A 12518-nucleotide genomic window follows, 5' to 3' on the forward strand; every position below is an offset into this window, starting at 1 on the left:
TTCTTAGGGTCGCCAGCACAGTTCCCATGGCTCTCCACCCCCACCAGTGCCTAGTCTGGACACCGCCTTTGTTTTTTTGGAAGCACTCTTCACAGTTTTAGGTTTATTCTTTTCTTTCCACTGTGTCATGCACTATATTGGAAGTCAGCACATTTTTCTGTAAAGGGGCAGATAGCAAATATTTTCGGTCTTGCTGGTCTCTGTTGCCACTATGCAAGTCCGCTATTGTAAAATGAAATCACAGACAAAAGGTAAATGAATGGGTGGCTCTGGGTTAAAACAAAACAGAACAAAACAAAAGCACTTTATGGACTTTGAAATGTGAATTTCATATAATTCCCATGTTATCAAATATTACTGATTTTTTTCAACTATTTAAAAATGTAAAAGTCATTCTATATAGCTCAGGAGCCTTACAAAAATAGGCGGCTGGCAATTGTCAGCCAAGCCCTGCATTATCCCACACTGAAGAAACTCGTCCATCATTCTGATACTAAAACTGACAGCAAGAACAGCAGATCATGAGGGTTTTGAGGAAACCTGTACGGCCTTCACCTCTAGATGACTGGTGCAATGGGAGGGGAACCCTTGAAACTACTCAAGGAAGAGTACAAAGGAGATAAAAAGACTTCTGAGACTGTTCTTTCTGTAGAGCAACACAGTACCCAGAAATGGGAGATTCAGCATTCAAGGTGCTGAGTCCTAGTGAACATATTAAGAATTATATCATCACAGTGTTTAAATGTTACACCCCTCAAGGATTAAAATATGCACGTTTTACCACAGCTTCATGGTAAAAACCATGATTGTATCTAAATCCTGAATTTCAGGTTACTTGGGCAGAAAGATAAAGTGTTCTCCGGAAACTAGTGGCCACAGTTAATCTACAGACTTGAAGCTGATGAGGTTCAAAGGGCATAAGATGTTTGTTTCACATCTGCTTTCTTTATTGATTTAGCCAAAATTCTTCCTGGACTACACAGTTCTCACAATTTACTGAGTTCGCCATGCATTTCACAAAAATCTGTGGTTCACTATTACACACCAAACTGACAACTCAGGTTTGTATTAAATAGTTTTTGGTGGGGGGAATATAAAAAAATCAATATATTTCAGAACCACTGAATGATAATACATTGCAGAGAGGTGGGAAAGTAAAGATACATCAACAAATAATTAGAGGAAGGACATCGAGTTAGATCCACCAGTCTAAGCCTCCTTGGTTTTGTCATCTTGGCATTGCTGAGCCCTAACTTAGGAAGGTGTGGTGCACATCTTTAAGAAGTGCTAAGGAGTTTGGACTCTCTCAAGGTAAAAATGGGTACTTGTTAGAATTTTTAAAATAAATTTTTTAAAGATAATTCTGATAGTGTTTTTAACCGTTTATTGCAAAATGTTAACTAGAGACTAGGGAAACCAATAAAATAATTTAAGGCAGTAGGTCTCCAGTAAAACAGCAGCATAGAGGCTAGGAAAAGACGAAGCATTTAAAAGAGGGTCAAAGTTCATAAGCATCCTTGGCAGATGGAACTGCAGGCAGAGCTGAGGGGAAAAGGGAAAAGTGGAAGCACTTTTTTGTTCCACAAAAATCTGGAAGATTTTTACCTGAGCACTGGATAAACGTGGTACCATCAATTGACAGACTGATTATAAGAATGGTAACAGGTTTGAATGGGTTTGCACATGTTATTTAAATTGGTCTGACATAGTACCATTTGTTGCACCATGCCTGTTCCCCAAGCTAGGCTAGGACGTCCCTAGTTAGACCTCACTTATCATTCATCTTTGTATCTCCATAGTGCCCTGCAGATGGCAGGTGCTCAAATAGGGTATCAGATAAGCACCCTGAATATACACAGCTATTCCTGTTTTTATTAAATAAAAGTTCTCTGGCAACTTAATCTTATGAAGTTTAATATTTTAACCACATCAGACTGCTTGCTATTCCCTCTTTCACTGAATTTTTCTGCCACTGTGCTTATTTATTTTATTGCCAATGGTCGGAGGAGTATCTTCCATCACTACTACTGGAATTCCATCCATTCATTAAGGCTGAGCTCAAAAGTTATTTTCCCCATAAAATTTTCCCAGGTGACAGGTCTTCTTGTTGATAAAGGGAATAGTGACTGATTTGTTACATTTGAGAATAATTGCCAGATGCTAGCAAAGTGCCTTATGTGCTTAATACAGAACATTTACTTAATAGCACTGGAGTGCTATTAAATGTAAGAAGTTCCACTCCAGAAAGATCTAGGACAGATTCTACCTGTCTTCCTTACCTCTAAAAGGAAACCAGCAGAACCCAAAATATCTATGGATCCTAAGTGTAAAAGTCAGTGAGTCCTTCAGATCAGCTATCAGCATGAGTGACAAGAACAGCCAGGGCTTTAAAAGACAAACTATTTTCCATTCTGGCTTGTAACTACATAATCTTGGGCAATTTACTCAACTACTTCTGAGCCTGAATTCCTCATCTGTAAGATTAGGTTGATAGCACTTAACCTTGCAAGATAGTAAAGACTACACAAAATTACATCTCTACAGTGTATAGCATTCAACAAATGATCAGTAATCAGTAACTATTTTTAGTGTTTGGGGCACAAACTTCAGATCTATAATGATAGTAATTTGTAAAGAAGACTCCTAGAACAGAGAAATTTTGAAGGTGGCTAACTTGAACTCTCTACTTGATGTAAAATTTCCCTCATTAAGTGTAGTTCCTTCTTCTTTACCTGAATAGGTGAATTAATGACAATAGCTACTTAGCTTTCTAATGCACTTGGTTCAATAATCTGATTTTATAAAATTTTGTTACATATAGCTTTATGAAGAGGCTGAAATTCTTCAATCCTTAATGTATTTTTTTACACTTGATCTTAGCCAAAAGTTTAAGAAGTGACTATATTTTATTTTTAAAAGATTTTATTTATTTTGAGAGCCTGTGTGGGAGGAGGGGCTGAGGGAGAGGGTAATGAAGATTCCCTGCTAAGTGGAGAGCCTAATGTAGTCTCCATCCCAGAACCCTGGGATCATGACCTGGACTGAAGGCAGACACTTAACCAACTGAGCGACCCAGGCACACCAAGTTTATGTACATTTTAAGTTAAGATTTTAACATTGTAAGTCCCAACTTTTCAAAAATTAGAACAGCTGACTCAATGAAGTATCTGCCTTAGAACTTGCTAAGTAACCCTGCTGCTGAACCACAAACATAGCCAATTTTTTTAATCCTTCCAAAAATACCAAATTACACACAACTATTGGTAAATACTCTTCAAACTAATCACTAGTGGCCAAGGAATCTTAAATAATATCCATCCTAAAACAAGGCAACTTCTACATGGACAATATTACTTACCAAGGGTCTTAATTTCTTTTTTTCAAAGATTTATTTATTTATTTGCGAGACAGAGAGAGAGAGAGATGGGGGTGGGGGGGCAGGGAAGGTGGGCAGAGGAAGAGAGAATCCTCAAGCAGACTCTCCAGTGAGCGTGCGGCCCTATGTAGGGGTGGATCTCAGGACCCTGAGATCATGACCTGGGCAGAAATCAAGAATCAACAGCTCAACTGACTGAGCCAGTCACATGCCCCAGAAAGGTTTTAATTTCTAAAGAAATTATGAATTATAATTTATGACACATACTCAAGTAGTTATAAGGTACAAAAGCCTGAAGCCATTATCTACAGCCATGAATCCAGGTAAAGAACACACAGTTCCTGAAATATACCCGCCCTCCTTCAGCTTGAACATTCTCTTATAATAATCCTTTCTTATTCTAGTTACTCTCAACTGCTCTGAAGAGAAAGATACACAACATCCCTATCTACCACAAAGACCAACTGAAGAGGAAACTATATGACACAGAAGCTTAAATAGAGTTCGTCCCAACATGGAACTCATGTCCTCTCATAAAAACTATGAGAAACTGCTTCAGCTACAAGACAGGCTACAGATTATTCTTTGAGAAATATCTGACTTATATAACAGAAGGGATTTCAAAGAGTGCCAGCTCAGCAGTCTTTCATAAGACTCCATCAATCTCTGCCTTGGTTTTCTCATTGAAAATGGGACTTTCCGGGGGTGCCTGGGTGGCTCAGTCAGTTAAGCATCTGCCTGCCTTAGGCTCAGGTCAGGATTCCAGGTTCCTGGGATAGAGCCTCATATCCAGCTCCCTGATCAGCAGCGAGCTTGCTTCTCCCTCTCCCTCTGCAGTTCCCCCTGCTTGAGCTCTCTCTCTTTCTCTCAATACATAAGTAAAATCTTAAAAAAAAAAAAAAAAAAAAAAGAAAGAAAATGACTTCCCAAACGTGCATGTGAGAATTAAGTAAGATAATACAACTGAAAGCACCTGTATAACCATAAAGTATTTTTGAAATACTCACTCAGCAGAGAATTCATATTTTTTCTCATAGAGAAATTCAACTATCAGTATGTAATAATTTAGTAAAAGATATTCTTTTGGCTTTAAAATCCTTTTTTTCTTAAGATAAAATTTATCAATGCATAAAAAGTGTTAAAGTTGAGGACCAAATAATGAAAACACATGTAAGGCAAATCACTCAATGTGAAATTTGTACTATTTTAAATTTCTAGAAACTTATTTTTGTTCCTATACTTTCAAGCTCAAGGGGAATCAATATTATGAAAAAATTCTCAGAACTCAAGGTCATGTCTCCTGTACCTATAATCATTTATGTGGTTTACACTGGCACATATCCTGACTGAAAGAAAGGTAACAAGCTTTACAAATAAGAAGTCAAGCTTCAAGAAACAAAATTTTACATCCTATATTTACCCACATTTAGGTTGCTATGGACTCTGTTGGAAACATCAAAGAATATGACCTGACATTTCTTAAAAATAATCAAAATCACATCCTCTCATTACTATAGAACCAAAATTGACCGCTTCAAAAATTCTCTTCAACCATTTCACTGAAAGCTTTAATTTTGTGTAAGATAAAAAATGGTAACTTCTTAAAGAACTCAGTTTCTTTGAACATTTATCTCTTCTCATCTCTTCAATATTTTTGACTAAATGAAAGGCCATAGAATGTAGCAAATAGATCTTCGCTTTTTCCTACTACATCATTAAAATATAACAGATAATTTTGTGAATTCTGTATCAGAATGAGATCAATTAGTTATACCAGAAATGCAACCACAGTTCATAGCTGGAAAAAAAGATGCCTTTCTTATTACAGAAAAGATTATGAATAAATAATTATGTCAGAACCATAATATACATGCGAAATTTATAAATCTTAAACAGAGACTGCTAATAACAGAAAACAGAACTTTTGCTTCCTGAGAGTTCTAAACAGTTCCTGTCTGTTTTGCAATGAGATTTCACTACTTTCACCACAGACAGAAGCATAAAATTGTGCATTTTGCTTTCTGGTTACATGTAAAAGAACACTTATTGTTACACAATGAATTACATTTATTGGGTGTTCCCCTTAAGAAAGGTACAGCCTTAATGCTATAGATGTGTTCTATTTAATTCTCTCTACAACTGTGAGGCAATAAATGGTTAAGTTACTCGAGTTCATATAAGTGGTAAGTAAAGAGCTAAGATTCAACCACAGCTTGTCTGACTCCAAAGACCATGGTCTTTATCACTGCATTAAACCTCTCCGTGACAAAAAGAAAAAAGAAAAAAAAAATTAAAGGAATCAAAAAGAAACAAATACATTAATTTGGTTTTTCTGTTTTAGGTTCTTATATTAAGTAGCTATCTAATTGCACTGTTCTGCTGCTTCAGGAGTTGTAACTTTTGTAAACAAACTTATGTGAGCATACAAATATATGTAAATACTTGCAAAAGATAAATACCTGTAGGCAAGTGAATTTTACAATACAGACAAAAATAAACTGAAAAGAACATTCCTGGAGGACTTAGTATCAACACCTGGTAGGGTGCAAATCAATTTTTTCAGATTAAGTCATTTATTATAAACTCTACAAGACAGTGCTTGCCACCTAAAGATATTTCAGCTTTGTAATGCCAGTTTTCCTTCTGTGGAAGGAAGCCAGACAACCAAATAATAGAAAGTCTTAGTTTTCCCTTCTCAGGAGACCAGGGCTACTTCACAATGTCTAGAATTTGGATGAGTTAGAAAACCTAGCTGAGTCAGTAGCTCTCTAGGCCTTCTCCGGTATAACTAAATGTCACATTTAAAGTGTGTACAGATTCAGTTAATTAGTGCGCACCATGGGGCGCCTGGGTGGCTCTGCCTTCGGCTTAGGTCATGGTCTCAGGGTCCTGGGATCCAGCCCCCACATCGGGCTCTCTGCTCAGCGGGGAGCCTGCTTTCCACCCCCCCACCACCCACCCCCCCCCCCGCTGCTTCTCTGCCTACTTGTGATCTCTGTCAAATAAATAAATAAAATCTTAAAAAAAAAAATAGTGCGCACCATAGCGAAGTGTATCTTGCTCTGAAAGGTATTCTTCCTTTTGTGAACATTTGAAATAAGGATGACATGTTTAAGGTAGATTCCCCTCCAAAAAAATAAACCAAAAAAACCCCCAACCCCTATTTATAAAAGCCAGCTTAATATATGCAAAATTGAGCTTTTTAAATACTGCTTGTGAGCAATGTTACAAGACCTTCCTTTCCCAAGACCCCAGATGAAGGCAGTCACCACCGTCAGGCCCTTGCCCCATCCCACCGTGGCGCTGTCTGGCAAGCCGGACAGACGTCTGCAGCAACGGCGGACGTTTCCTGAGTCTCTGTGCCAGGACCTGCAGCATGTGCTCTACAGGCCTGTCACCCGCACAGCACCCCCGCGAGGGAGGCGGGCACGGTCATGATACTGATTTTATGGGTGAGAAAGCAGGAGTCGAAGTGACCCACTCGAAGGCACACGGAGCGGGCCGGCCGGGCTGAACGCGCTCAGGTCTGACTCCAACACCGACGCCTCGGACTTCTCCAAACTGTTCGTAAGGAAAAGGGGAGTCGGTCCCCCGACCCCTCCCTCACCCCTCATCAACACGCACAGTGTAAGGTCTCCAAGCAAGCCTTCGCCTTTCACAGTTTTCACGAAGAGCCGAAAGAGCGGCGGCGGGAGGAGAGGACAAGGGCCGGCTGGAGCAGAGGGGAAAGCGCGAAGCGAGGGCCAAGAGCCTGGGAGTAAAGCCGATGGGACCTGGGCCACAGAGACCCAAATACTTCACAACTAAAGTCGCACGAAACCAAGAAGCCGAAAACGAAGTCGGCGCGAGGCTGAGACGGCCGGCCGGCGCGGGGGCAGCGGAAGCCGTCCCGCCCCGCTTCGCCTTCGCACGGCCACGGAGGGGACCGAGCACACACGCGCGAGCTGAAGGGCGAAGCCAGCGCCGACGCCGCAGCTGCGGCTCCCGGGGAAGTGCACGCAGTTCCCACGCCCCCCTCGCCGCCTCGCATGGAAAACGCCTCAGACGCCGGAAGGGCCTGCGCAGAGACGGGGCTGACGGCCCCGGTCCCCGCCGTCGGGGGACTCGGTCACACCCGCTCCCGGGTGAGAGCCGCGCGCCGGGGAGCGCCTCGCCGGCTGCGGGGACAAGCCGTGGCGCGCGGAGGGCTGGCGGCTGCGACTCGACCGCCCCGCCCGCTGCCCGCCGCCCGCACCCAAGTTTGTGCCAAGTCACGGCGCGCGCTATCGGCCCCGGGCCCGCCACCCCCACGGCGCCCGCCCGCCGGCTTCTGGCACTGATCGGCCGCAGGGCCCCGCCCGCCTCACCTGCCCAGCTCCCGGCCTGGGCTCAGGCTGTAGCCGTCCTGGAAAGGCTCGGTGCGCACGGCGGTGCGGATCTCCGTCAGCAGCCCGCGGGCCTGAGGTGGGGGCGGCGGCCGGCGCGGCGCACCCAGACTCCCGCCCGCCCGGCCCGACCCGGAGGCGGCGGCCGAGGGGGAGCCGCGGCTGCCGGGCTTCTCCAGGGGGATCATGGTGGACCGGCACGCTTCCTTTCCGGCCGCCCCGCTCGCTCCCGGCTGCCCGCGGGTAACGGTCCCACCTGCTGCCACCTCACGCGGACCCAAGAGCCTCCAAGAAGCCGCTCTCCACCCCCCACCCCGGTCAGCGCGCTTTAACTGCGGCGGGCGGACTCCCGGCGTCCTGCCCACGTCCCGCCCCGCCCCTCGCCCTGCCCCTAGCCCCGCCCCTCGCCTGCCCGCTCGGAGTCGGGAGCGCAGGGTATCTCACGCGCTCCCTCTGCAGCCGAGAGGGAGAGAGTGCAGCCTGGGTGGCCGCTCTGGCCTGCAGGAGAAGAGCAGCACTACCCTTCCGAAGCCAGGGCACCCGGCCCCAGCCAGTTACACACCTGTTGAACATCTGAGTGCTCCAAAACTTGGTCCCTCCGTCAGTGAAAGGCATAAGTGTTGCCAGCTGGCGCTTTACCTTGGGCGTGGGGCTTGGTGGGGGGGCGGGTTGTTATGAGACTGAGCCGGGTTGCTGTACAGCACGGGGAGTTGACCAGGGCACCTCGTTCCTTCACACACTGGGAGGAAATCTGGAAGCAGAAGTTGAGTAAATATTATTAACCCCTTACTCTAGCCCTATGCAATACGCAGTATTATACGTCTGATGTCTTCTCTGTATTTAACATGGTGCTCTCGTCTGGTGTTTTTTCCCTAAATATTCGGGTTTTTTTGTTTGTTTGTTTTTTTGTTTTGTTTTGTTTTGTTTTTTAAATGGACTTTAGGGAAGTCTGGGTGGCTCAGTGGGTTAAAGCCTCTGCCTTGGGCTCAGGTCATGATCTCAGGGTCCTGGAATCGAGTCCCGCATTGGGCTCTCTGCTCGGCGGGGAGCCTGCTTCCTCCTGTCTCTCTGCCTGTCTCTCTGCCTACTTGTGATCTCTGTCTGTCAAATAAGTATATTAGAAAAAAATAATTAAAAAAATAAAAAAATTTAAAATGGACTTTATTTTTTATTTTAGAGAAATTTTATGTTCACAGCAAAACTACCTGAAAGGTACAGAGATTTCCCACATACCTTCTCCCTCCCTCATCTGGTCTGTTCTTAATTGAATTAAAATAGACACACAATATTGTATTAGTGTCAGGTGTACAGGATAGTTAAGTATGTTTTTATACATTATGAAATGATCAGCATCATAGGTCTAGTTGCCATCTATCACTATACAAAGTTATTACAATATTATTCACTATATTCCCTGTGTTGTACATTACATCCTCATGACTTACTTATTTTTATCTAGAACTTAGTGCCTCTTAATCCCCTACACCTATTTTGGCCCTCTTCTATCTGCCTCCTCTCTGGAAACCACCTGTTAGTTCTCTGTATCTATATATCTATAAGGCTGTTTATGTTTTGTTTTGTCTTGTTTTTAGATTTCATATATAAGTGAAATTAAATGGTATTTGCCTTTCTCTGACCTATTTCACTTAACATAATACCCTCTAGGTCCATCCATGTTCTTGAAAATGGCTAGATTTCATTCTTTTTAAGGGATGAGTAATATTCCATATATATATTCTCTTAATCTTCTGCATGAATTTACATTCCAACCAATAGTGCACGCCCTCACCAACACTTGTTATTTCTTGTCTTTTTGATAATAGCTATCCTAACAGCTGTGGGTGGCTATCTCCTGATCATTTGGACTCCCATCTCACGGATGACTAGTGATGCTGAACATCTTTCATATGTATGTTGACCATCAGTGTGTCTTCTTTGAAAAAATGTCTATTCAGGATTTTTTAATATGGGGTTGTATGCTTTTTGTTATTGAGTTGTATGAGTTCTTTATATATTTTGGATATCAACCCTTTATCAGGTATATGATTTGCAAGTATCTTCTCCCATTTGGTAGGTTATATTTTGTTTTATTGGTGGTTTCCTTCACTGTGCCAAAACTTTAGTCTGAGGCAGGCCCATTTGTTTATTTTGGAGTTTTTTTGCCCTTGCCTTAAGAGACATCAAAAAAATATTGAGTGATAAAGAGCTTCTGCCTGGTTTTTCTTCTAGGATTTTTATGGTTTCAGGTCTACATTTAAGTTTTTAATCCTCTTTGAGTTTATTTTTGAATATGGTATAAGAATGTGGTCCACTTTTATTCTTTTGTATGTAGCTGCCCAGTTTTCCCAGACTGCTTTTTATTTTATTTTATTTTTTTAGATTTTATTTATTGGACACACAGAGAGAGAAAACAAGCAGGCAGAGCAGCAGGCAGAGGGAGAGGGAAAAGCAGGCTCCTCTGAGCAGAGAGTCTGAAGTGGGGCTCAATTCCAGGACCCTGAGATCATGACCTGAGCCAAAGACAGCTGCTTAACCAGCAGAGCCTCCCAGGTGCCCCTCCCAAACTGCTTTTAAAAGATACTGTCTTTTCCACAGTGTATGTTCTTGCCTCCTTTGTTACAGATTGGACATGTAAGCATGGGTTTATTTCTAGACTCCCTGTTCTGTTCTACTGATCTGTGTGTCTGTTTTTGTGCAAGCAACGTACTGTATTGATTACTATAGCATGATACCTGCAACTTTGTTCTTTCTCAAGATTTCTTTGCTGTTCTGGGTCTCTGGCAGTTCCATAAAAATGTTAGGATTATTTGTTCCCGTTCTGTGAAAAATACTATTGGTATTTTGGTAGGGATTGCATTAAATCTGTAGATTGCTTTGAGCAGTGTGGGCATTGAAATAATACTAATTCTTCCATCTTGTGAGTATGGCATGTCTTTTCATTTATTTGTGCCATCTTCAGTTTCTTTTAGCAACGTCTCATAATTTTCAGCATATAGATCTTTCACTTCATTTGTTAAACTTACTCCTAGGTTGGGGCACCTGGGAGGCTCAGTTGGTTGAGTATCTGGTTTCAGCTCAGGGCATATTCTTGGTTTCAGCTCAGGGCATATTCTTAAGGTCATGAGATCAAACCCCCAAGATCAAACCCCATGTCTGACTCCATGGTCAGCACAGAGTCTTCTTGTCCCTCTCACTGTGCTCCTTCCCCCACTCATGCTCTCTCTCTGTGTCAAATAAGTAAGTAAATAAATAAATAAAGAAATAAGTAAAATCTTTTAAAAAATTGTTCCTAAGTATTTCATTCTGTTTCATGCAATTGTAAATGAAATTTTTTCTTAATTTCTTTTCCTGATAATTTGTTATTTCTGTACAGAAATGCAACATATTTCTGCATATTAATTTTGTATCCTGCAACATTACTGAATTCATTTGTTCTAATAGCTCTTTGGTGAAAGCTTTAGGGTTTTCTATATATAATATCATGTTGTCTGTAAATAGTGACAGTTTTACTTCTTCCTTTCCAGTTTGGATGTTTTTATTTGTTTTTCTTGCCTAATTGCTGTGGTGAGGACTTCCAATACTATTGTTGACTAAAAGTGGGGAGAGTGGCCATCCTTGTCTTCTTCCTGATCTAAGAGGAAACCTTTTAGCTTTTTGTGTCGATTATGATGTCAGCTGTGGGTATGTCGTATATGGCCTTTGTTACATTGAAGTACATTTCCTCTATACAGACTTTGTTCAGAATTTTTATTGTCAAATACCTTTTCCTGACTCTATTATGATAATCATGTAATTTTTTTTTCTCCTTCATTTTGTTGATGTAGTATATCACATTTGTTTGCAGATATTGAACTATCCTTGCCTCATCCCATTTGATGATGGTGTATGATCCTTTTAATGCATTGTTAATTTGGTGTGCTATTCTGGGTGTTCTCTGGTCCCATACAAATAGTAGGATTATTTGTTCCAGTTCTGTGAAGAATGCTGATAGTACTCTGACAGGGAATGCATTGAGTGTGTAAATTGCTTTGGGTAGCATGGACATTTTACCAATATTTGTTCTTCTAATCCATGAGAATTGAGTGTTTTTCCATTTCTTGTGTCTTCTTCCATTTCTTTGTTTTTCTTGCCTAATTGCTGTGTATAAAGGTATAGAACCTTTACTTTGGTTAGGTTTATTTCTAGGTATCTTATGGTTTTTGGTGCAATTGTAAATGGGATCAATTACTTGATTTTTCTTTTTTTTCTACCTCATTGTTATTGTACAGAAATGCAACTGACTTCTGTGCATTGATTTTATATCCTGTGCCTTCACTGAATTCCTGTATCAGTTCTAGCGATTTTTTTTGCTGGAGTCTTTTGGGTTTTCGACACAGAGTTTCAAGTCATTTATGAAGATTAGGGAAGTTCTCAGCTATAACTTGTTCAAATAAGCCTTCCTCCCCTCTGTTACCAGGGTATTATTTCGCTTTCTGGCACAGCTGATTTCTCAAGTCTCCCTTGGTGATCTAGTAGCTGTCTTCCTTTTTCCTGGCTTCCTTCTTTTCTATCCTTTTATCTTTTACATCACTGACTCTCTCTTCTGCCTCATGTATCCTTTCTGCTAGAGCTTCCATTTGTGACTACATCTCAGTAATAGCCCTGCCCTGCCTGTCCCCCAAAAGTAGGACACGGAGCTCCACACAGAGCCCCACGTGGTTCCTGCCCCGTGGTGAGGATGAGGAGACTGGAGGGGCAGGCCTGGTCCACCAGACGTCCTTGGCCCGGTGCCTCCCTGC

The 12518-nt window shown here is 42.1% G+C and overlaps 1 protein-coding gene across 1 annotated transcript in view; it reads right to left on the reverse strand.

Annotated features, from left to right (window-relative positions):
• Positions 1–8074, reverse strand: part of STK17A (serine/threonine kinase 17a) — a 41172-nt gene extending 33098 nt beyond the window's left edge. Inside the window, exon 1 of the mRNA XM_032305361.1 lies at positions 7723–8074. Coding sequence (XP_032161252.1) covers positions 7723–7928 — 206 coding nt within the window. The 5' untranslated portion in view covers positions 7929–8074. The remainder of the gene's footprint in view (positions 1–7722) is intronic.
• Positions 8075–12518: the final 4444 nt, after the last annotated feature.

The sequence above is a fragment of the Mustela erminea genome, chromosome 11 (assembly GCF_009829155.1).
Source record: "Mustela erminea isolate mMusErm1 chromosome 11, mMusErm1.Pri, whole genome shotgun sequence".
Lineage (NCBI taxonomy): Eukaryota > Metazoa > Chordata > Mammalia > Carnivora > Mustelidae > Mustela > Mustela erminea.